Source organism: Barbus barbus, assembly GCF_936440315.1.
Source record: "Barbus barbus genome assembly, chromosome: 24".
NCBI classification, from domain to species: domain Eukaryota; kingdom Metazoa; phylum Chordata; class Actinopteri; order Cypriniformes; family Cyprinidae; genus Barbus; species Barbus barbus.
The window spans coordinates 5,038,930-5,062,636 of NC_136752.1; the positions used below are offsets into that span (position 1 = coordinate 5,038,930).

General features: G+C 38.1%; 2 protein-coding genes across 4 annotated transcripts in view; one reads left to right on the top strand and one right to left on the bottom strand.

Annotated features, from left to right (window-relative positions):
* The first annotated feature begins 1,431 nt into the window (after positions 1–1,431).
* Positions 1,432–6,090, top strand: LOC306843601 (sodium-dependent glucose transporter 1-like). The gene is made up of 4 exons (XM_079375150.1): positions 1,432–1,947; positions 2,831–2,999; positions 3,561–3,677; positions 3,868–6,090. Exons 1-4 carry the CDS (start codon positions 1,690–1,692, stop codon positions 5,136–5,138), a joined length of 1,815 nt encoding a protein of 604 aa, XP_079231276.1. The 5' UTR covers positions 1,432–1,689; the 3' UTR covers positions 5,139–6,090.
* The window catches only part of rev3l (REV3 like, DNA directed polymerase zeta catalytic subunit), a 62,582-nt gene continuing 44,813 nt past the window's right edge, over positions 5,939–23,707 (bottom strand). For all 3 annotated transcript variants that reach the window (XM_079375148.1, XM_079375147.1, XM_079375149.1), the window contains 15 exons: positions 21,278–21,389; positions 20,384–20,499; positions 19,845–19,963; positions 19,637–19,755; positions 18,935–19,076; positions 18,162–18,406; positions 17,922–18,030; positions 17,128–17,334; positions 16,445–16,554; positions 15,539–15,653; positions 15,279–15,416; positions 14,951–15,141; positions 10,315–10,561; positions 9,381–9,596; positions 5,939–7,108 (listed from right to left, as the gene is read on the bottom strand). In XM_079375148.1, coding sequence (XP_079231274.1) covers positions 6,968–7,108; positions 9,381–9,596; positions 10,315–10,561; positions 14,951–15,141; positions 15,279–15,416; positions 15,539–15,653; positions 16,445–16,554; positions 17,128–17,334; positions 17,922–18,030; positions 18,162–18,406; positions 18,935–19,076; positions 19,637–19,755; positions 19,845–19,963; positions 20,384–20,499; positions 21,278–21,389 — 2,327 coding nt within the window. In that variant the 3' untranslated portion in view covers positions 5,939–6,967. The remainder of the gene's footprint in view (positions 7,109–9,380; positions 9,597–10,314; positions 10,562–14,950; positions 15,142–15,278; positions 15,417–15,538; positions 15,654–16,444; positions 16,555–17,127; positions 17,335–17,921; positions 18,031–18,161; positions 18,407–18,934; positions 19,077–19,636; positions 19,756–19,844; positions 19,964–20,383; positions 20,500–21,277; positions 21,390–23,707) is intronic.

Genomic DNA, 23,707 nt, shown 5'->3' on the forward strand with positions numbered 1-23,707 from the left:
TTCTACAGATAATTGATGGATGCATAAAGGGTTGTGACATTGCTTCTTGTTCAAAAATGGTAGTGGGCAAACTCTGTATGCTTCCAAACCCGACTGGTTGATTATTTCATTACAATGACAGGCTGTTTACTATCTTAACAGACATCACAAACATTCCATGTCAGATATTTTTGGAATATACAGTAGTCAAGTCAAGTCACCTTTATTTATATAGCGCTTTTAACAATACAGATTGTGTCAAAGCAACTTTCCGATATCAGAATAGGAAAATAGTGTCAATAATGTAAAATGACAAGATTAAACACTCAATTTTCAGTTAAAGGCATTTCATTATTGAATTCAATGATGTCATCGTCCAGGTCAGTTCAGTTTAAATAGTATCTGTGCAATCATGTAGACGATATCGCTGGGAAATAAGTGTCCCATGCATGTACATGCATCTGACAGATTTTGATAATTGAATTGATCTTTTTGCATCTCATTGCACAATGAAAGAATGCTTAGAAGTAGTGAAGAGTTTGACAGTTTCACTGAGAATCAGCTCATCAGTTTTGATCAACAAGCCATGTGCATTTAGTTACTGTGCAAACTGTAGACAATTACTTACTCTCTTGCACATATGCCAAAACCAACCACATATAGCCTACATTTTAGCTTGAATCAGTAAGAAATTCAAATCTGATGTAAACAACAAACTAATTGTGAAGTGAAGTGACATTCAGCCAAGTATGGTGACCCATACTCGGAATTCGTGCTCTGCATTTAACCCATCCAACGTGCACACACACAGCAGTGAACACACACACACCGTGAACACACACCCGGAGCAGTGGGCAGCCATTTTATGCTGCAGCGCCCGGGGATTAATTGGGGGTTCGGTGCCTTGCTCAAGGGCACCTCAGTCGTGGTATTGAGGGTGGAGAGAGCGCTGGACATTCACTCCCCCCACCTACAATTCCTGCCGGCCGGAGACTCGAACCCGCAACCTTTGGATTACAAGTCTGACTCTCTAACCATTAGGCCACGACTTTCCTCAGATTGCTCAGACATCTGAACTTATTGTTAAACCAGCAAAAATACATAAATAAATAAATACAATAAAGTAAATAAATTTTAGAATTGTGACAAAGCGATTGAGAAAACTTGAATCCACGCACCCTTGGATGCAGCAATATACAAAAAAGGGCTTGGCGGTCAGTCTGGACTAAAAGACTGGTCTGTTGTTTTGTTATGAGAATGTTGTTGTTTTCTAAGCATACAATAAAATAAATAAATAAATAAATAAATGTATAAATATAGACCTAGAGAGAGACCGAGAGAGAGAGAGAGTTAGTTTTCAAGTCTATCCACACGCCAGCTTGAGAGATGGCAATATGCACGTAAGCTGGTTTGCAAGCCGCAAGTAGAAGAATTGTTGGTTTGTGCGCGTGCGCGCCTAGTATACGGAAGTTTTGAACCTCAAGCTTTCTAACTAGTACCTGGAATTTACAGTGTATAATCACGCGATATTTCTGCTTTACTTATGATCGACGCCAAATGTCTGTTTGGTTTTACTGTTTTTTTATTTTTATAAAACCATAAATACAATACGTTGGTTGGCAAGAATAGGTCAAATGTGGGTCATTTTAGGTCGGCCATAAACCAACGAAAGCGTTGACAGCTTTTTCGTGCACAAGAGCTCGTGCTGCAATGCCCTCCGCTGAAGCGGCGCCGAAGAAAAAACACGTTCGTTTCGCTAAGATGGAAGAGGGCACTGACCACGACGAGCAGGAAGAGGATACGCTTTTCGACAAACGAAAAGACGTGAAGAAGGGTCTGAAAAGCGCTCTGAAGGGGGGCAAAAGGGTACTGAACCCGGGAACTGATCAGGTTGATGTAGTTGGTAATACTGGGGCATGCTGGCGATGGCTAATCAGCCTAGCGCTTTGTGCATCATTTCTCGGTCTGGTAGGTCTATGCATGTTCGGTTTGATTGTTGTAACATGTAATTTAAAACAGAAGTCCTTCACATGAAAACCTAAAACTTGTGCTTTGCAGCCTTAAAATCCTATCCCTTGTTATTTCATGTATGTAGGTATTGTCCTGTGTCTGTGTAACTCAAAATAGATGTTAAAAATCATTGTTATGGTAATTTCCTGGTCGCCTTGCAGTATCCTCGTGAAACAGGATTATTTGCATAGGGGAATATGTCAGACAAGTTAGCAGTGGTGTAACAGGTTCATCTTGGCCTGGGTACTATGAATTCGGAGTAATACTATGATATTTTGACATGATACTGCTTGGGTACCATATGTGCCATGGAGTATGTAACATGGTATGTGGAATGTACTTGATTACCGTGGTATTAGCATGGTACTATATGCAGACAACACCATGTACACAGTAGGGTGGCTGATATTAGATCAGGCTGAGTTTAGTTTAGTAAAGCAGTACTACTCATACCACAATGTTAAAGTGTGGCATTAGTATAAAAATTGCTGAATTGTCTCTTCAGAAGCACATTATTTACCTTTAAATGTCAAGAACTAACTTGAACAATTATAGATCTAATCACGTCAGGAGTCATGATTTATGAACAGATTCTGTGCATACACTTAAAGTACCTTTTATTTTTTAAATACCATATTATTTATAATAGCATAGTAGTGTTTAAATTATCTTGGAGTACCGTGCAAATGCTGTGGTATGTAAATATAGAAGTACCATCAAATGTTAAGGCTGTACTTCTGTAAGATATCAATCCATTTTTTTATGTGCACCTGTCAGAATGTGCACATTAACTATCGTGTATTTTTATATTTATGAATTTGTTTATATGCTATATTTATAGGGAATGGCCATCTCTGTATTGGGCCCTACCTTTGAAGACCTGGCTGTCAATGTCAACAAGAACATCAGTAATTTATCCTATATATTTGTGGGTCGTTCGTCGGGATATATTGGAGGTTCCCTGTTAGGAGGGATCCTGTTTGACTGTGTGAATCCCCATCTGCTTTTGGGTAAGGCCCATAGACTCCATAGAGAAAAGGACTTTGTTTTAATTGAAAGAGCCATTTAATATTTAACTTTTGTAATCATTTACTTATGAAAGTGTGTTATAACTGATTATAGGAGTTAGTCTAACAGTTAACCATATGGGCTCATAATGCAAAGGCAGCAGGTTTGGAGAATCTGCAGTCCTTGCACTATCACCTGATTAAGCTGATTAACCTTTATTTTGGGGTGATGATGAAATTAATCAAAAAGAGAAAGAAAAAGCATAGAACAGCAAAATAAACAGAAGGCTACAGAAAAGCTATCTTGTATGAGTTTAGTGACTGTTACCAAAGGAGCCATGTGGTTTATGTTTTGTGTTAGGACCCCACAGATTTGTAGATTTATTTAGCTGTAATGTTTTAGAAACTTTAAAAGTCATGGCAGTCTCAGGACATTTGTCAGTAGTACATTGGAGTATGTTGTCCCTTTTATTTTGTATTTGTATGTTTATTTTTTTGGATACATGTGTGATGTTATAAAGTATGATTAGTGATTTGTTACTCACAGTTGATTTATATCTGCAGGCTTCTCATTGTTAATCACAGCATTTGGGATGTCTGCTACTCCTTTCTGTAAAAAGGCTTGGCTGCTCACCGTTTTGATGTCTGGTGTGGGGGTGTCAATGGGAGTTTTAGATACAGGTAAGGTAAGATAAGTGCCTGGTGTAGACAAGGTGTTGTAATTTATGTCCAGCATTAAGCAATTAACAGTATGAGTTTTAGCAGCATTAAGCATATATATATATATATATATATATATATATATATATATATATATATATATATATAACTTAACAGGTACTACTGTAATTGAGTTTCTGGTTGTCAACAGGCGGTAATGTTCTCATACTGAATACATGGGGAGAACAAGCTGGACCTCACCTGCAGGCTCTGCACTTCAGCTTTGCTGCTGGAGCCTTTGCCTCTCCAATCATAGCCAAGCTGCTCTTTGGCCACAGTTCCGACATTGGCTCCACTTACACATCTGGCCATGCCTCCAAGATCTTCAATGCCACCTTGCCAACTTCTCCTCTAAAGAGCACCACTCTGACATCAATGTCGGCCTACATTGTGATTGGTGCTTTTGTTTTATTGGTGTCGCTCATCTTTTTTTTCCTGTACTCCTGCAGTTCCCCCAACTCGAATAGGGCAAAATCACCTTCAGGAAAGCAGCTGTTTTCCAAACGCCATAACATACTCATATTCCTGCTGTCCTTGTTCTTTTTTTTCTATGTTGGAAGTGAGGTGGCGTATGGTTCCTTTATATTTACATATGGCAAGGACTATGTTGGAATGAACCCGGTTCAGGCAGCAGGACTGAATTCTCTCTTCTGGGGAACGTTTGCGGCTGGTCGCGGTCTGGCCATATTCTTTGCGGCTTGTCTGCGCCCAGGCATCCTAATCCTACTGAGTCTAGTGGGCACCACAGTTTCCGCTCTCCTGCTTTGTCTTTTTAGCCAAAATTCCCCTATGCTCTGGGCGTGCACTGCTATATATGGTGTCTCTATGTCTACCACTTTTCCTAGTGGAATTTCATGGGTTGAGCAGTACACGACTGTGACAGGGCGGTCAGCTGCGGTGTTTGTGGTGGGGGCAGCTCTTGGAGAAATGGTTCTGCCAGCTCTCTTGGGCTTCTTACTGGGGCAGGTGCAGAATCAGCCGTTGCTGATGTACCTGGCACTTGGCACATCCACCTTCACTTCTATCTTGTTCCCTGTCTTGTACAAATTAGCATCGCAAGGAGGGGACGCCACCTTGCGGAAAACGCCAGGGAAACGCTCCAAGGATGCTGATGATAGTGAGTACCGGCAAGCACTGCTGGACAATGCGGAGGAAGAAGAGGAGCAAGAAAATGAAAGTGAAGCTGACGAGTGGAATGATGCAGACTTTGAGGTGATAGAGATGGACGATGCCAGCTTATTGAGCTCTCCTTCTAAAGCCTCAGTGCCACCTGATGTTGCTGCCCAATCGTTGACCGTCTCATTGCCAGCACCCTCAAGAGACCCCACAACCCTGGCCTCTCTGTCTCACACACTGCCCTTTTCCACAGATTCTCCCAGACGCAAACTGTTAATGTCCCTCAACAGGGAGAAGAAAGACTAATATGTTGCACTACAAAGTTGTCTCAGCCTTTAGCTCTTAGCCAGGAACTGAGAAGTGGCTGCTTTTTTTTTCTTGGGTGAAAAGATCACACTAGCCAGTTGATTTGGTACTTTTTAAATGCCAACTGCATGTTTGACATCCATTACATAACCTCAACAACTGTACAGGATTATCCTAAAGAAGTTTAATTAGCATATTGCACATTTAACTGAGAATTGTCCTGTTATTTCAGATCAGCCTAATTATTGGACACCAATGTATATTAGGATGTTGGACTATACCTCTTCTCTCATTTGCCTCAGATTTGCTCTTATTTGTTATTGTTGATTAATTGACCATAAATTAAAGTATTTTGTATGATGGTAACAGCACAATTCACAAGTACATTAGTTTGTGAAATTAAGAAGCATTTCTTTTTTTGTATTGTATGGTCTGAAAGAATGTATAAAGCTACATTAATATTTTGATGCTGAAGACTTTGTTGAAAGTCCTTACCTTTTGTTTACAAAATATTTCCACTTTTCAAATCATACTGAATGATTGTTAATAAATAAACAACACATTATGGTTTAAATTTTGTGATTTTTTTTTTGCCCCTCAAAGACTGATGCCAAGCATGTGACTTGTGTATAAATTGGTTTTGTCCTGACAAGCCTCAAGTGTCATAGGGCTACCCGATATAAGTAATAGAAATGACTTTATCATGACTTGATCTTATTTGTTCGAGGTCTCGCTGAACATGACTGTATAAACATCAAATATCGTCTACAGAGTGACAGTTTGGACATGGCCCATGATTAAAGACAGCAGCTGCCAGTTATTATAACTGACTTTATTTTCATATCGCCTGTCAATTGTTAGTAAATTGTTAGTGTCAATAATTGCTTATGGGTCACTGAACAAGCATGAAAAACATTGCCCTTTCCAATACAGATCTGTAAAGCGTAGTGTGTACCCCAAAATGTAAAAAAAACCAAAGGACCCATTTTAACAAAAACATTTGTTAAATACACTGAATTTTATTATATCAATATTAAATCTCCACCCACAAATGTTCTTTAAAAAACAAAGCACCTTAATTTTTACAAGTTAACAAAAACAGGTTATGTAGCTCTGGTAGGTAGCATAGGTCAGTTACAATGTCTAGTTTAAAGTAGATAAAGCATTAGAAAAGTATTTTAAAAGAACAATAATGCACAAAGACAATATATACGTATCAAACATATTGCAGAAGTGTTAAGTTAAGGCTGATATTGACTTGCTTGTCCTCAGACTTGCCTCTGTAGAGAATGGACGGACATAAAACTTCCCAGAACATACATGTGAAAAAAAATTTAGATTTTTTTTTTATTTATTTTTTTATCCGTGTTCATAGACAGAAATTTGGATAATCATATGCAAGGTTTATTTACAACAGACTGATCTAATGAAAGGGGGGGGGAGCACTGGAGTCAAACATTGCTCCACAAGATTTACAGTCAGAACTGAATCTGCTTCATTTACAGATTGCTACAGCACATAGGGTTCAGTTTAGAGAGGATTATTCTGTAAATGTCTGACCTGTCAATCTGCAGAAATGTACTAAAGACAACACTAAAAGACAACTACCAAGCAAATTCAAACACAGTGCATCGAAATCATCTTCCTCTTTTCTGTATTTAAGGCCTCATTAGTCCCACAGCACTGCAGTACCACACAAAATCAAACAGTATAAGATGGAAACTCCCCAAGGACACAGAAAAACGCACCTTTTTAAACTATTATACACAGAAATTGTGCTGAATGGCACAGTGTTTAGCACCAGAGTAAAATGAAAGGGGGACAGACTATCAGAACTGCTCCAGCAGCTGGCGAAGATATGGTCCTCGGGAAAAATTCCGATTAACGCGAGATAATTTGTAGAGTATAGGGCAGTCCAATGAGACGCATGACACCTGACGCTCTGCATTCCCACTGCAACTTCTACATACCTGTCAATCAAATCACAACAGAAGATCATAAAAGACTGATATATGACAAACATGAAACATTTGACCTCTAGTCTCATGTAGCCAGACTTGACTAAAGGGCCCAAATCTGGTTACCATCACAGCTTAAGTTTCTTTCACACAAAAAATCTTTCAAAAAGTGAAAAAAACAACAACAACAAAGATCAAATCTCCACACCAGAAATATTAGATTTAGACCCAGGCACCAAATCCTGTTAGAAAATGTATTTATTGTAATTTTTTTCCTAGTATCTGAACAACTAATCAGTATAGTTGTTAATACAGTTTTGGGTACCAGAAAAGACTCACTGTTAATGAGTTTTGGGTATTAAACAGTCTTTTGTCAGCCAATAAGTTGACTGAGAAAGCCGGAAAAGAAAAAAAAAAAAAGCAGGGGGCCGTTCTTCGTACCTCGCTTAATACTGAGATGATTTGATGGATACCAGATCTTTTAATCCTGATAACTGATTTTTGACTAATTTGGTTCTTCAAACAAGTTAAGAGTAATCTTAGACAACTTAATCCAGATATTTTAGTCAAATGCACGGTCATGTCTGTGACATGTTAATCGGAAAGGGCAGATATATCGATTCTCGAAACATTAAATCAACAAAGCAGTACTTGGCTCCAGGATGAGCTTCAAAAAACGTAACTATCCTGGATCATGTCAAATCGTCAACAATAAAATCCAGCAAATTGAGTAATCCACGTACGAAGAACAGGCCCCTGGAGAGAAAGTAATAATGATTTACAAAATTTGCAAAGTTATTAACAGACATTAGAGCATTGACATTAACGGTATTGAATAATCTCATTTGCATGTTTCAATTCTCAGACTTTGGAAACAATGGAAGAATAAAATATAATAATTTAATGACCAATGAATGAAATAATCTGTTTAAATGTATTATAAATGATAAAATGTAATAAAATGATTATATGATAAATGTAACACCAAACCAGCAGAGGGAGCTCACCAGAGTACTGACTGCTTGCCACTCCCTCTGCTTCCTCTACTGCCATTTCCTGTTTGTTGCTTTATAAGCCAGAGACTGAGCACATGTCAAACTGCGAAGTATTGCCAGTTTACCTGCCTTACCAAGCGTTTACCATTGTCTTTCTCATTGCCTTGCTGTGTATAACTCTGCCTGTTGACCTCGACTCTGATTTCCTGGATTTGCCCCTCTGCCTTGTTTGCTTGTTTGGACTGATGTTGTGTACGAACTCTTTGCCTGCCTACTGATTTCCGCCTTCTGGATTGCCCCTGTGTGTATCAACGGACTCAACTGTGATGCTGGTATAGACCTCTGACCTGACTTCACGTTTTTGTTAAAACCCCTTTTAATAAACTTCTGCGAATGGATTCTAACTCTGCCTCAGTGCCATCATTACAATAAATCAGTATAAATTGGGGATGGGCAATATATCGTATGCGATTGTTATGCGCATCTCGTCAGTTAAGCCGGTTCCATTAGCGCTAAATCTCCACCTGTTTTCAAATGGAGCGGCATTTAATACACAGAGCCGTAGTTCACTGACAAGCTACTCAATAACGCATTCATTAACGGCAATCTACGGCTCTCCCTGCATTCCATTCGGAAGGGCTCATCCCTATGCCCTAATCCCTTCAAAGGGTTCACCTTCCGGAGTGAGAGCTTCGAAGGGTTGAAGGGTGTAGGGGACTAAACAACTGTTTCTTGAAGTGCCCTTCTGCAGCATCATCTCGTGCCCACACGGAGGCGCCGTCATCATGCAAAGCATCTGCGCAAAGGATCATGGGAGCCCAAAGTGTCCATCAATTGTACCCTTCGAAATCCTTCATTCCCGAAGGGCCCTTTGAAGTGGACAGTTTTGAGCACTTCGGTTTGGAACGACCCTTCATTATGCGGCCATGATTGTTTTTACTCCGAAGTGCCCTTTGGAGGGCGATACATCCCGGTTGGAACGCACAGTCTGTGTATTAAATGTTGTTCCATTTGAAATCAGGTGATGGAGATTTAACGCTAATCATGGAATCGACTTTACAGACGAGATGCGCATAATCACGTTCGATATATTGCCCAGCCCTAGAAATGAATGTATGACTAAATTAATATAAAAGAAAGAATAACAACACAAATGTATGTTTGCTCTCTTGAAGCAACACATACACAGGTTGCTACGAAGAATGTATTGGAATGATGGAATCAAATGATCATTGAACAAACTATGGCATTTTATGGCCTTCTAAGACTAAGAAAACATGACTTCTTACCTTTAGGAGCTGGTCTTGCTGGCTTTCCCAAAGCCGCAGGTCTTGGTGTAGGTGGACGGCAACACGTTGGGGTTCAGCCCGACAACCTTCACACACTCCTAGCTGTGTCAGCTCATCACAAACAGGACAATGCAGTGTTGTAAAGTACTGAGAGATGGTGCCTTTTCTTGTGCCCTCTTCCCCGCCTCCATTCACAGAGCTCCATGCCTTCTGTACCTATGCAGTGAATAACACCACAGACTTTCATTGGAAATTTCTTTTCATTTAACTGTGCTTTTTAAAAGGTAAAGTGCACAGTTTTTTAAATGTTAAAATACCTTCTCCAATTTGTATTTGCCGAGTTAACTATATGATTGAATTTCATACCCAACAAATAAATAAACTGCGCAAACACTGTGGTTCTTTTCTGCACTCTATTAGTTAGAACATTGTTACCAGCCTGACACAGCAATAATGGCTCAAACAAATGCCATTTGTTTGGTGTGGTGCTACCTGTTGTCCTTAGCAAACTGCAGTATTTGGGAAATCAGTCGTTATTTATTTTTATTTTTTTTTAAATCAACAGGACACAGACATGACACCAGGAAGGAGAACTCATCTGAATAGTTGAATGCAAAATTCATTGCTCAAGCAATATTTGAGAACCAGACAACAATGGTTTTTACTCTTCAGGAGAGTTAACCTATTACTGGTTTACTTACAGTTGTCTTTGCATATGAAACTGGACAGTATTTTAAACAAGTATTTTAATAAGTAAAACATTACACATTTGCCAGATGGTACCTTTATATCAATACTAGCTAGTATAATTCAGAAGCAAAGGAACAAGAACTAGTTTGTAGATACCCCCATTTATGGTGAATGATGTTTCAATTTCAAGCTTAATCGTTTATAATTTTGCATATACTAAAAGACAAAATGACAAATAACTAACCCTTGGCAACTCGTGGTACCAGCTGAACACATCTACTCCAATCAGGTTGAAAATTCGTGCGAGCGGTGGCAAGATCTGCTTGGTTATGTAGTAGGTTGCATTGAGGCGCAGACTGCTGTCCTGCAGTACCTCTACAGGACGTCTAACCAGCTGTATGAGCGGCAATCCTGGCATCCCATACACAATAACATACGGTACACGCTCACCCACGCGTGGCTCTAAACGACGATCATACACCATCATTCGCCTGAGAGACAGAAAAGAAAAAGCAAAAACAAAATGAAAAAAAAATAAAAATCTTGGACAGCAACTTTTCTGATATTTTAAAGCATTTAGATTCAGCCTGCAATCAGAACATATAAACAGCAGCAATATTAACAGAAGACAGAATTCCCCCTCAACTATGGCTCAGATCTAATTTCAGCATCTGTTAATGGGCGTGTTGCTAGGCAGCAGCCTAAGGTACAGTAAGGCAGTCCTGCAGCATACAGACAAACTGAGCTCTGTCTGGAAAAACAGACACGTATTCAAATGTGCAAACCTGATATCACTCAGTAAAAATGTCTGCACTAATTAGCTATAGAGCACACACTGTCATTTTCTGCAAGTTTCCCTGGATTATTATGTAATGTGTGTGCGGGGTTCCTCAATTTGCATGCAGAAATCTAGGGCAGTGTCAATAAAAATGAATTTACTCCTGCAAAAATGTTTGACTAAGCCTGAAATTCATTTTGCAGATGACTATTGTAAGAGCAAAACAACGTGCGTTTGACTTTCTCAGTGGCTTTTCCTGCCGGGGAAGTCGTGGCCTAATGGTCAGAGAGTTGGACTCGTAATCCAAAGGTTGCGGGTTCGAGTCTCGGGCCGGCAGGAATTGTAGGTGGGGGGAGTGAATGTCCAGCGCTCTCTCCACCCTCAATACCACGACTGAGGTGCCCTTGAGCAAGGCACCGAACCCCCAACTGCTCCCCGGGCGCTGCAGCATAAAATGGCTGCCCACTGCTCCGGGTGTGTGTTCACGGTGTGTGTGTGTTCACTGCTGTGTGTGTGTGTGTTCACTGCTGTGTGTGTGCACGTTGGATGGGTTAAATGCAGAGCACGAATTCCGAGTATGGGTCACCATACTTGGCTGAATGTCACTTCACTCACTTCACTCACTCACTCACTATAAAGATTGACTACAGCACAGGCCAATAGAATTCTAGTGAATTCTAGTGCTACGAAAGGAGCATTTCGTTTGGTCGGTTCTACTGCAATGATGCAAATACTTATATGCTTTGGCAATACAAATGTAAAAATGTTGGTCATTCCAATAAAGCACTGTAAAACCGAAAGCTGAAGGAGGAAGCATGGGTGAACCAATGAACTGCTCTGTTTATTTCATCATTTAACGAAAAATGTTACCGTCTTATTTGTATGGCTTAATCTCAGCAAATTTTAGTGAAGAATTCAGCACAATGACTGAATCTGTAAAAGACACTCATACCAACCTAAATGTGTAACTGAACAGAAGATGCTGCCCTCTCCTCACTCCTCAGTCATTAGGCACTTTTTCAACATGACAGTGACTCTTATATGAGTTAAACAGGATAGATGTGACAATTTGAATATGAACTTATACAACTCAATGCCAAGAAAAGTCAGAGAAGCATTCTTTAAGTTATGGACATACTACATTCTAGAACATTACACAATGATTTAATTTAATGGTTGGATTTCCAAAAGAGTTTTGCAACCCTTCATTTAAGCAAAAGTGCCTAATTTATTTATTTTACAGATGGGGTGACATTTTCTATACTTTTTATTAAGTAAACGTTTAAATTATACAATACTGTCATCTTTCCATGAATTTAAAAAGTGATAAACAGAAATATATCTATGTTCAGAGGGAGTATACTCATTTATGTAGTGTAGTATTGAGATTAAATTTCATTTCACAATTACAGTGATCAAAATTATCAAGGTTATCAGTATTATTATGTGCTGGAAATGTTCAAAAAGTACCAATACATACAAATCATTCCAAGTTTTATATTGAAAACAATAAAATTAGTGAATAAACACACCAGTAAACTAAGCACTTTACTCAACCAAACGCATCATATATAAGATTCATCAGATATATGTGTTTTCCAGCTGAGCAGTCATTTGGGTGGCTCGCTAATGTATTAGATTTCTAAATTACAGAATTATCAAAATTTGATGATTTCAACATTTTTCCTAATTATACACGCAAAATCTATTTCCCTTTATTTTATAAAATTATTTTATAAAAAGTTTTGTTGATATTGTAAATGTACAAATAAAAGTAGACCCTTTACAGTTACGAATGATGTATTTACTTACTTTTATGAGCAAAAATTGTGGCGTAAATAGTTTCCATTGAAAAAAAATTTAATTGATTGCGCCGGCGCCTCCATGTCCTGTGCTTTAACTTCCACTCTCGGCACAAACTACTGGATGCAGCGCACATTTATCTAGGTTTGATGTTTAAACATTGTTATATGCTTGAACTGTTTTAGTATATCTATAGATTTTATTTTAGGCAAGTCGTGATGATTTGAGAAGGCTAAATTGATCAAACATGGCTATGATCAGCCTGCCGGTCTGCTGCTGGCCGCTTGGTCGTTAGAAAAACTTATTTAACGAACAAAAAAATGCTCCAAACGTTTTTCTAAATTAACTAAAAAAAAAGCACACAAAAAAAACCCTAAAGAAAAATTTTATAACTTTGCCATTACATACAAAACTGAACTATTTTAATATCTGAAACAGTATAATCTGATTTGGGAGAAGGGGAAAAAGACTGACTCGGGCTGGTAATTCTGTTAAGCTCTCATATTTTTACTTTATAGACTGAAGAATACATCCATTCCAGACACGGAAGACGCTCTGATTTGAATTTACAACATTTATTTTACCAACCAAACATGTTAGAAGTAGCCTACACGCATCTCCCAAAGACGAACCCCCGGCCAACCATCAGTCCCATTCTCCGTGTCAGACTTAACTTTGTTGACGTCTTCTAAATAATGCCGCGAGTGGGGCTTGAGGAAGTGACGCCTGCGTCTGCGCAGTGCGACCTGATGCAGCCCCAGAAGTGATACACAGGAAACCGAAATACTGCAATATAATAATAATAACGGGACTAAACGAGAAGAAATAACGTTATAACATTTCATTCATCTCGTTTTGGTCAATGAAAATGAAGAGACATTTTAGCAGTTTTTATTTTGTAAACCACATTTAGTCTCGTTTTTATTCGTCAACAATATTGCATTATACATTTAATTATCGTCATCGTCACATGGCCAGCATTTACGTTTTGTCTCGTCACATGATAAAGGTTTGTTGACGACGATATTTAGTCATAATTTTCGTTGACGAAAGCAACACTACACATTACACACTGGTAATTCAGTTTAGCTTCATTTAGGCTTGGTGTTTATAATAAATGTTGTTTTCTAATAAATACAACTATAATAAATATATAATAAATAGTGCTGTCAGACGATTAATCACGATTAATCATAATGTGTGTGTGTGTACTGTGTATATTTATTATGTATATATAAATACACACACTCATGTATATTTTTAAGAAAAAGATGTTACGTTTATATATTATATATGATATAATTTATATGAATATAAATATATAAACGTAAATATACACAGTACACACACACATTATGTAAAACTTTTTTGGATGGGATTAATCGCTTGACAGCACTAATAATAAAATAACATATGCTTTTATAACAAAAATTTCATTGTTCTGTATAATGTTACATTTGAACGATTTTTTTTTTAGCAGTGAGGGGTACCACGTTTACAGTGTTTAGAATGTTTCTAAATGGTCGGTTTTATTTACCACTATTTTATATTATTTCTGAATGTAACAATAAAAATGCTACTTTTAGTACACCAATGTGATTTATGTATTTTTTTCCCTCTCACTTTTAACACATTTAAGTAGGGATGATAAAAGGCAAAGAAAGACTTTGACAAAGCAATAATGTAAATTAATATTTCTAAAAAGAATGGACAATTTGAATAAGAAAACACAATGGAAAACTTGTTTCTGCTTCTTGCTTGGAGCACTTAAAACCAGCTCAAGTGATTCCAACCTCATCAAGGTGTGCTGTGCTCTCATATGTACTCCATTTGTGTTTACATATTAATTTGTTACAGACATGCGTCACATGTTTCCCTATGTGTTGGTAGGCAAAGGCAAACTAAACTCTAGTTCTGACCACATTGCTGGGGAATGCAAAAAAGCACACACTACTTATATGTCTCTGATCACAGTGTTAAAAAGATGACAGAGGTAAACGAACAGTGCTAAAACAAGCATTTCATCTAAATAGTCTGCTGTAATCTCATACATAATACAGTGTAGTGATCGGATGAAAACTATCTTCTCTTGAATAAAGTGTAGAAATGCTCAGAATCTAAAATGACATAGATGTGCACTTTACCTCAATTACAAAACAAATGCAACTTTTTTGCATAATAATAAACACAAGTGCCATCACGGTCTTCCATAACCTGTAAATCTCTCTTAATATTTCAGTTTTAATCTCAGATGACATCCATACTTGGCATTGACCCACCTTTTCATACACTTACTCACCTGGTGAGTTCCAGAGCAGGGACACAGGCTCCTGGTCGGTACGATCTGCTGCCACGGTACTCTTTGGCAAAAATGAGGTCCTGCATGCTGGCTTTGGCCTCTAGCACCTTCACACACTGCCGCTGCACATACTGCTTCACCTGGCTGATGTCACGTGACTCAAAAAGCAGCTTCAGAGATCGCTCCAGAATCTAACATAATAGAATTTCATTCATCAATCTGAACTGCCCCCGGTTGAGAAACACTGCATTATAACTGGAATGTGAATGACAGGTGGAGCAGGACTTTAAGTGATTCGGCAAAAAGGAAATTTTGGAATGCTAGTTACCTTGGCAACAGCAGGGCAGCCATCACGACGTACAGTCTCAATGCCTTTGGCGTCAAAGACTGGGTTTTTCTGATCCAAGCTCTCATACATGTATCCAACATAACGCTTCTTTGTCTGTAACACGCATGGGAGGTACACCTACCCAAACACACAAGAACACAGACAGTCACAAAATTGGAATACAGCAATCATATGGCCTAAACGAGCTCCCCTTCAATAAAAACAGGAGTACACACATAGACACAAACCACTTCACAAACCTTCTCAAACTTCAATTTGACAGGTTTAGGGTTGGTAGCAGTGACAGCCTCTGCAATTTCATTACCAATCTTAAATGCCTGTTCCTTGGTTGCTCCTTTCAACAACACAAACATACTAAAAAAGAGAAACGGACCAGTATCAGAGACAGTATAACAGTGTACTAAGCAGGCACAAAACAACAAATTTCCACTGACAAGCAATTGGTCTATTTTGTATGAAAGATATTATAAAATTACATTTTTATAAAATTGAGTATAAAAAAAAGAAAAAAGAAAAGTTTTTGCTCTAAAATCTGGCCGCATGAAATGTTAAAAAAAAGAATGCAAATCAAATGTGAATTTCATAGAATGACCTTCATGATGCTTTATAACCAAAAGCAGAACAAACATCAACATAGTGATATTAGCTACACATTTTAATTATTCATTGAACTGACAAGCAATTTGTCTGTTCACACTGAACACAAAACTACTGCACAACAAAACATTTTGATGTTTATGTTAATAGTGCCTGCTTATTTATGAACACTGTGGTATATTAACTTGACACCGAGTTCTGTTTTTAGGGAACACACTCTCATACCAGCGGAGCAGGAATTTCATAAAAATCAAATCAGAAGGCAGCTTAAATTTGAAAACTGAACTGCATTTGGCCCACCACAATAATGAACAGTTTCAGAGGGAGGCAGTGCCTCAACAGCACTATTCTTGGCTAATTCATCTAGTAATATTATAATGCTTACCATTCATGTAAGAAAAAGGTCTGTAAATCAGACTGAATGAGTCAAAGTGGAGAAATTGGAGTAATAAAAAAAAAAAACATTGAGCACACCTGCTTGTCAGAAACATTGTAGGTCACATCTACACTGAAATGAACTAATTGAGGCAGTTTTTTTATTTCTCTACCTGTCTGTATCTCCGTAGACAACACGTGCTCCCCACTTCTTTGTGTCATTGACCATCTTTATGGCTCTCTCCAAAGTCTCTCGGGCCTTGTGCACAATGCTGTCACCTACCTGGTATGTGAGGAGAGAGACAGAATATGTTCTCTGGTTTCTTTGGCAACATAGTAATCATACACACAAACTGCATTAGGTCACCATTTGAGGTTTAAATGTAAAATCTGGGTCTTAAAGAAAAGACATGGTTTTAAATTATGTATTTGGTCATTAGCAAATTTTGCATACAACACTGCTGCATACCAAGTAAGAAAGACTGGCCCTTCCAGTCAAACATCAAGGGTAAACCTAAAATTATTTATCATACATAAGCATTCAAAAACCAAAATCAACTACACTTTAGATTAGGGAACACTATTCATTATTAACTAGTTGCTTATTAACTAGTGTTCAGTCTGTAAAAGTTTCTTGAATTTAGCAGCCAAAAACCTACTGACCAAAAACACAATTTAAATCAAAACTTTTAAAAAGGTGATAAGGCTATTTATTTTGCAATCAAAACAATTACTGGTTACATGGTTAGTTGTTTTTCCTTTCTGTCTGTGTTCAAATATGTCAAGTGGCTCATTTCTGGGTGGCAACCATTCAGTTTAGAACCACTGATTTAAAATGTAAAGTTACAGTACCCACCTCAACGCTGGGCATACGTCCTGAGAAGTTGGCAGAAGTGTAACCAAATGTGACATTAGCAATAAGTTTAAGGCCAAGCTGCCTGGCATCCAGCAGGCGTAATAGATCTTTGTCATTTTTGTAAGCCTTCATGGACTGCTTCACCATGATCCTCGTCTTCAAGATCTCCTCCAGCATACTTGGCAGGACACCCTTTCGCACTGATGACTGAACACACAGAGATTTGAGTTGAGCTGACTTGGACACAGGCATTGAGTACAAGATATTATAAAATTGACAGTTTTTGCTCTAAAATCTGGCTGGATGAAATGCGTTCAAAGCAAAAAAATAACATGCGTTTAATTTTTTTTAAATCACTGCATTATATCAGTTTCTGTTCATAAAATTACCTTCATGATGCTTGGTAACCAAAAGCAGAAGAAACAGCAACATTATTTTAATCATTCATTGAACCCTGGTATTAATTATCATATTCCTGTGGCTACTGTTTTATAACAGCAATAAGTCATAAGAAAATGTTGGTTAATTGTGTCATTGAGTTCTTGTCGATATCCATAAACCTGGGACAATTTTTGAGAAGCCGATACAGTCACACTTTTGGAAACCGGTTTCACATGATATTTTTCACAAATAGCAGGCAGTACAGTATACAGTACAAGCAAGGATTCAAGCTACAGTACAGTAGTATTCCATTTCAACTACTCACAACCAAATTAAATGGCTCAAATGCCATTTAAGGATCACATAAAAGTAGGTATTTAAAGGAAAGAGATTAATGGCATTATCAGAACTACCTTAACAAATGCGACACCGTTGGGAGAAATGGTGATGTCATTTCTGAGCTGGTAAAGGAGGTCAGGAGGGACTCTGAGAGATGTACAACCAAACCTGAACTCATCACACCTGAGAGAGAGGAAGAGATAAACACTAATGAACCACAAATCAGATACTGTGGATCTTAGAAATGCTGCATTAATATACGCTACAACACAAGATCTAATGTCGTTTTACTCTAAATCCAAAAGTATGCTTACGTTCCAAGATTCTCAACGCGTCCAAGGCAGGTGGAGAAACAGTAATTGTAGGCAATGATGATGGATGGATACAGTGACTGGAAATCCAACACAATAACAGAGTTGCTATAGAAACGCGACTCTGGCTCCATGACGAGCGGAATGCACTGTGGGGCTCTTTGCTGGGCACGCTGCTGTGTGCTTGGAGTCACTGGGATGTAATTCATTGGTTTTGCAATCCTTAACATCATTGATTCCACACGGTACTGCAATCGGAGGAGAAAGATTGACTACCAACACAAAACTGCAAAAAAGTATTTATGAATCTAATCATTAAAAACCTTATGAAGGTTCTGCCATTGCCAACCCATTCCCCTGACCTGATTCCTATTGAAAATTAGTAGGGTGAACTAAAGAGGATCAGCACCAATATGCACTTGGGAATTGAAAGGATCTGAAGAGATTCTGTATGGAACACCTTGCCAGGTGTTCTCAAACCACATCAGGCATTATTGGAGTAGATTCAGCGCCATTATCTTGGCAAATGGAAGTTGCAAAAAGTGGCAAATAACTGTGTATTGCATAAAAACATTTCATAATGAGATTTTCCCATCGTTTTACTTCAATGAAAGGTTAGACATTTGTGGAATCTTTTAAAAAGGACACACAACGCAGATCTATTTTCAAAGATTTCTTTGCACATATTTACCAATTCTGATCACAATTGTACTGTATATTGTGATTGGACAGAGAGCTAAAGGCATCTGTGTAACAGGTATCAGATGGATGCTTACCTGTGACCCCCTGGTTAGCACGTGGTAGAACTGGATTCCAAACACACGTGCCAGCTCACTTGTCCTGCCGATAATATCCTGCTGCTGGAGCAACTGGACTGTGCCACACACACGGCTCACATAATGATCCACCACTTTCCATCTGACCCAAACAACAGAACACACAAAATGTAATAAACACAATTTTGTTTGTATGACCAGAAATATCACTCAGTGCAAAAATGAGATCCCATAAATGCAATTATATTTAACATTATTTATTTTCAACATGATATTGAGTCATAAAACAAGATTTATTTGAGAAGAAAATTGCTTGAGATACTAGAGAGTTGTTTTATTATTTAATTTCATTTAATTAGGGGGGGGGGGGTGCCTTTTTATTGCGATTGGACAGTATGATGACAGAAGCAAAGGAGAGAGAGGGGGATGGGATCGTGAGAGGTCTGCAAACCAGGACTCGATCTCAGGACGCTCAAAGCCCAACGCTATCGGTGGCAACATTTATATTTTTATATGTTGCTTTGGTTGCCGTTTTACACATTAATCTAACAAAATATAGTAGAGTTTATTTATTTAGTAGAGTAGTATTCAATTCTGAATTTAACTATTTGAAAGATGAATAAAAGCAACAATATTCATATAGGAACAACCCTGCAACAAGAACAGTAATAGGCATCTGACAAATGTGAGAACAACTCCTACCTGTGCAGGTGTGTGTTGTGGTCAAACCAGTCAGAGAGTGTGCGATGGCTGTAGAGAGGAAAGCGCTGATGCAGGAAGTGGAAAGCCACATTCTCAAAAGTGTAGTTATTCAATGCAGCCTGAAAACATACATGAAGCACTTGATAAAACACTTTCAGGTAAATCAGTGTTAGCTCTGGCATTCTTGGGGTATGAATTTCAAGGGAACCTCAGTCTTCATAATCCTCCACATGTTGAGGACAACACGTCCAACAATATGGATTTCAGTCATAGTGTCTGCACCATATTCGTCTTTCTCTGCCAAGAACCGATTTTCTTTTGCATCTCCTGTTAAAATTAAATGACATCAAATACAACATTTGACAAATGGGATAAGAAAAAAATTACACAACTTTGGCAGAAGACCTGGCCTGCCTCAACTCCACAAAATGTTTTTTTTTAATGAAATTATATTGTAAATATAAAACTAAAACCTTCAGTATGTCTTAATCAGTGAGTCATTCATTCATTCGAATGGCTGATGCATTCAGAAAGAAACCAAGTGATTGTCTGTATGAATGGGTCACGGAATCATTGGCCCACTCAATTCATTAAGAAAAAAAATTATAATTTAGTATTAAAAGCTGTGTGTTGCTTAGAAAGGCACAACAGTTCTGCTACGGCCTTGTTTGGAACTATTTCTGATGGTGAAATTAATCAAAAACCGGTATTAAACAGGTACACTACTGCTAAATGAGCTAAACTTACCTGGCACACGGGAGAGTTGCTGGCACAGGTCTACACCGAGCGTTGATGCACGTTGCAGTAGGTACCCCCAAGAGTGCATTTGGACCTCATATCCAACCAGAATGTCTGGGTCATACCTAGTGGTAGAGGGGTTGGTGGGTTCATGAGTTTACTTGCTGTACTGGGTGTATAATAGCTTATCATCATCAATGTTCAGTAAAAACATCCCCACCCAATTATTTTTTTTATAAATAGTGTGCTGTTTTTTGTTTTTCCTGTTGAACAAAATGAGAATATTATTTGTGGACTCTATTGTGTGTTGTCTATTGTCTTTAAGTTTATATTTACAGAACATCATCGCCCCTGCTCCCAAAGTTTAATTTGAGTGCAACTCCTGAATGATAGGGGAAGAAAATAATTCAGTGAATTTTTGTCCTGTTTGGTGCACTACATGGTCACAATGACATTTTATTGTATAGAAGAGCTACTTCAAACATTTACTTTTGTGTTCAACAGGAAAAAAAAAAAACATAAGTTCAGAACTTCACCCAAAAATGAAAATTGTCATTTTTATTCTTGAACTATTTCTTTTACATTTAAATAAAGATTTGACCAATATCAGCATATACAAGTTAATTTTATACGCAAGGAATAAACGGCGACAGGTTGCTGAATGATTTAGCTTTTTCTATGGTTACCACACCTTAAGACATTGTTCAGATGTTGTATTTCAAGATATTCATCTGATTTTTGTCCTTAAAATACTCTTTGTAAGAAGGATTAATTTCTTATGCAACTCAAAGTCTCCATTGCTCATCCCAAAACGTCATTTTAGACCTAGTAACGGAGGCTTGAACCGTTGATAGCAGCCCTACATACAAGAATGAATATCTAAAATATACATTGTTAACCTACTTTCTAAGAATGTTTGTGACCTCTTCAAAAAGCTCCTTCTCATCACTGACATAGGTCACCGGCAGTCCTGTCACACCAGATTTAAAAAGCAATGGCGCTGTGCTCCTGGAGGCTAAAGTAAAAATACGACAGGTAATAATGTTGCAACATAGACAGACTAAACACTATATAAAATATGTAATCAGGCACACTAGGACTAATACTAATGTTAAGACTAACAAATAATCAGGTAAGTCATGAATGTGAAGCAGAACTTTATAAGTGAAGTAATGCAGCAAAAGTAACAACGGCATTTACTAGAATATCTCACCTCTTTCTGTACTTAACTAGTTTACAATTAAATTGGCATTGTGTAAATTGCAGATGTATTTAATTTGCAATTCATTTTTGGATAAAAGTATCTGCTAAATGAATACATGTAAAAGTAAATACAGTATGTAACCAATTAGGTTAAAACCTGGAACTACTTCAGTTAATTAAAATTAAACAAGTCCTTAGAATGTCTTTGTTGAATGCTGTGCAATAAATCAAATTATAACACTATATTCTAACTAAGTGTTACGCCCTGTCTATAGAAAAGGAGAAACATGAAAGGAATTTCATAGACAATGACTTGAAAAACGGGGAAGTTTTTTTTTTTTGGGAAGTTTAGGATTGAGAGCTGACCAGGACAAAATAAACAAAATGTTCCTAATCTAATTTTACCTTTTAAGGATTATGTGATTTTCTTCCACAGTGCTGGGTAGTAACTAACTACATGCAATATGGATTAAGTAGTCGGATTCAAAAATTAAGGACACATTTTAAAATACTTGTAATCAGACCAGTTACTTTTGTTGATTATATGTAACTAGCGATGTGGCTATGGGGCAATTTTGTATCAAATCAACCAAATTTCAGAAAATCTGTTACTATATTTCTGAAGATAAACATGTTTAATGATGAAATAAGAAATATTAAATGTCATTGATGCATCATATTTACTGAGTAATCCACTGTTTTGTATGTGTGTGTGTGGGGGGGGGGGGGGTCAAAATTACAATTTTCACCTGAGACTCGGAGCCAAATTACAGGAGAGTAAAAATGACTAAAACATAATGATGCTGACATATTTCTATTACTAAACAGAGAGTGGTAGGTCTATAAGTAAAACCTGTTGACTTCAACAAAATGCAGATTCTCCAAAATAGCAGAACCACTGCACACACAGGCAATAATCTTAAGCATACAGTCTTAAAATCTTACAATGACTTTTTTATGTCAAAATATCAAAGAAAATTCCTCAATTGTCTAAATGTAAAACGTTCTACTCCCACAGGAGTTTTCTTCTTTCATTCTCGTGAATGTGTACGTGCCTCTGGACACATGCGTGAACGCCGCTATGCAACAACTGGCTGAACAAACATCTGAAATAGAGCAACGGTACCCGGACTCTCTTTTAAACATTCTTGGAGATTTTAACAAAGCAAATCTCTCCCATGAACTGCCAAAATACAGACAGCACGTTACATGTCCCACCAGAGACAGTAATATTAGATCACTGTTACACAACAATAAAGAATGCATATCACTCTGTCCCACGAGCAGCTTTAGGACTTTCTGATCACGGTTTGGTTCATCTTATACCGACCTAAATGCAGAAACTGAAATTAGCTAAACCTGCATTAAGAACTGTTAAAAGATGGACTAATGAAAGAGCGGATTATTCAAGCCTGTTTCCACCTTACTGATTGATTGGACGGTTTTTGAAGCTGCTGCCATCGATCTGGACGAGCTCACAGTGACTGTAACTTCATATATCAGTTTCTGTGAGGATAATGTGCATCCCCACCAAGACATTCTTATCATTCAATAATGATAAACCGTGGTTTACTGGGAAACTCAAACAGCTTCGTCAGGCCACAGAGGATGCTTACAGAAGTGGGGATAAAATCTTGTATAACCAGGCCAGGAGCAGACTAACAAAGGAGATCAGAGTGGCTAAAAAGAACTACTTTGAAAAGCTGAGAAAAGAGCTTTCAGCCAACGATCCAGCCTCAGTATGGACTGGTCTGAGGAACATCAAGTACAAGACACCACCCCCACAGTCTGTGGAGAATCAACAACTGGCTGACGATCTGAATGCATTTTACCATTGATTTGAAAAGGCCAGACTGACACCCAGCACCAGCTCTGATCTGCACTCCACACATTCACCCCCCCCTGCAAACCCCCTTCCTCCCTCCCCCACCATTTTACCTGCGCTTAAAGTCTGTGTAAAGGATGTGAACTGGATCTTCAGAAAACAGAAATCTGAAAGCAGAAAGCTTCAGGACCAGACGGTATTTCACCTGCCTGTCTAAATGTCTGTGCTGACCAACTGGCCCCCTTTACACAGATCTTCAACAGATCTCTGGAGCTGTGCGAATATCCCTGCTGCTTCAAACGCTC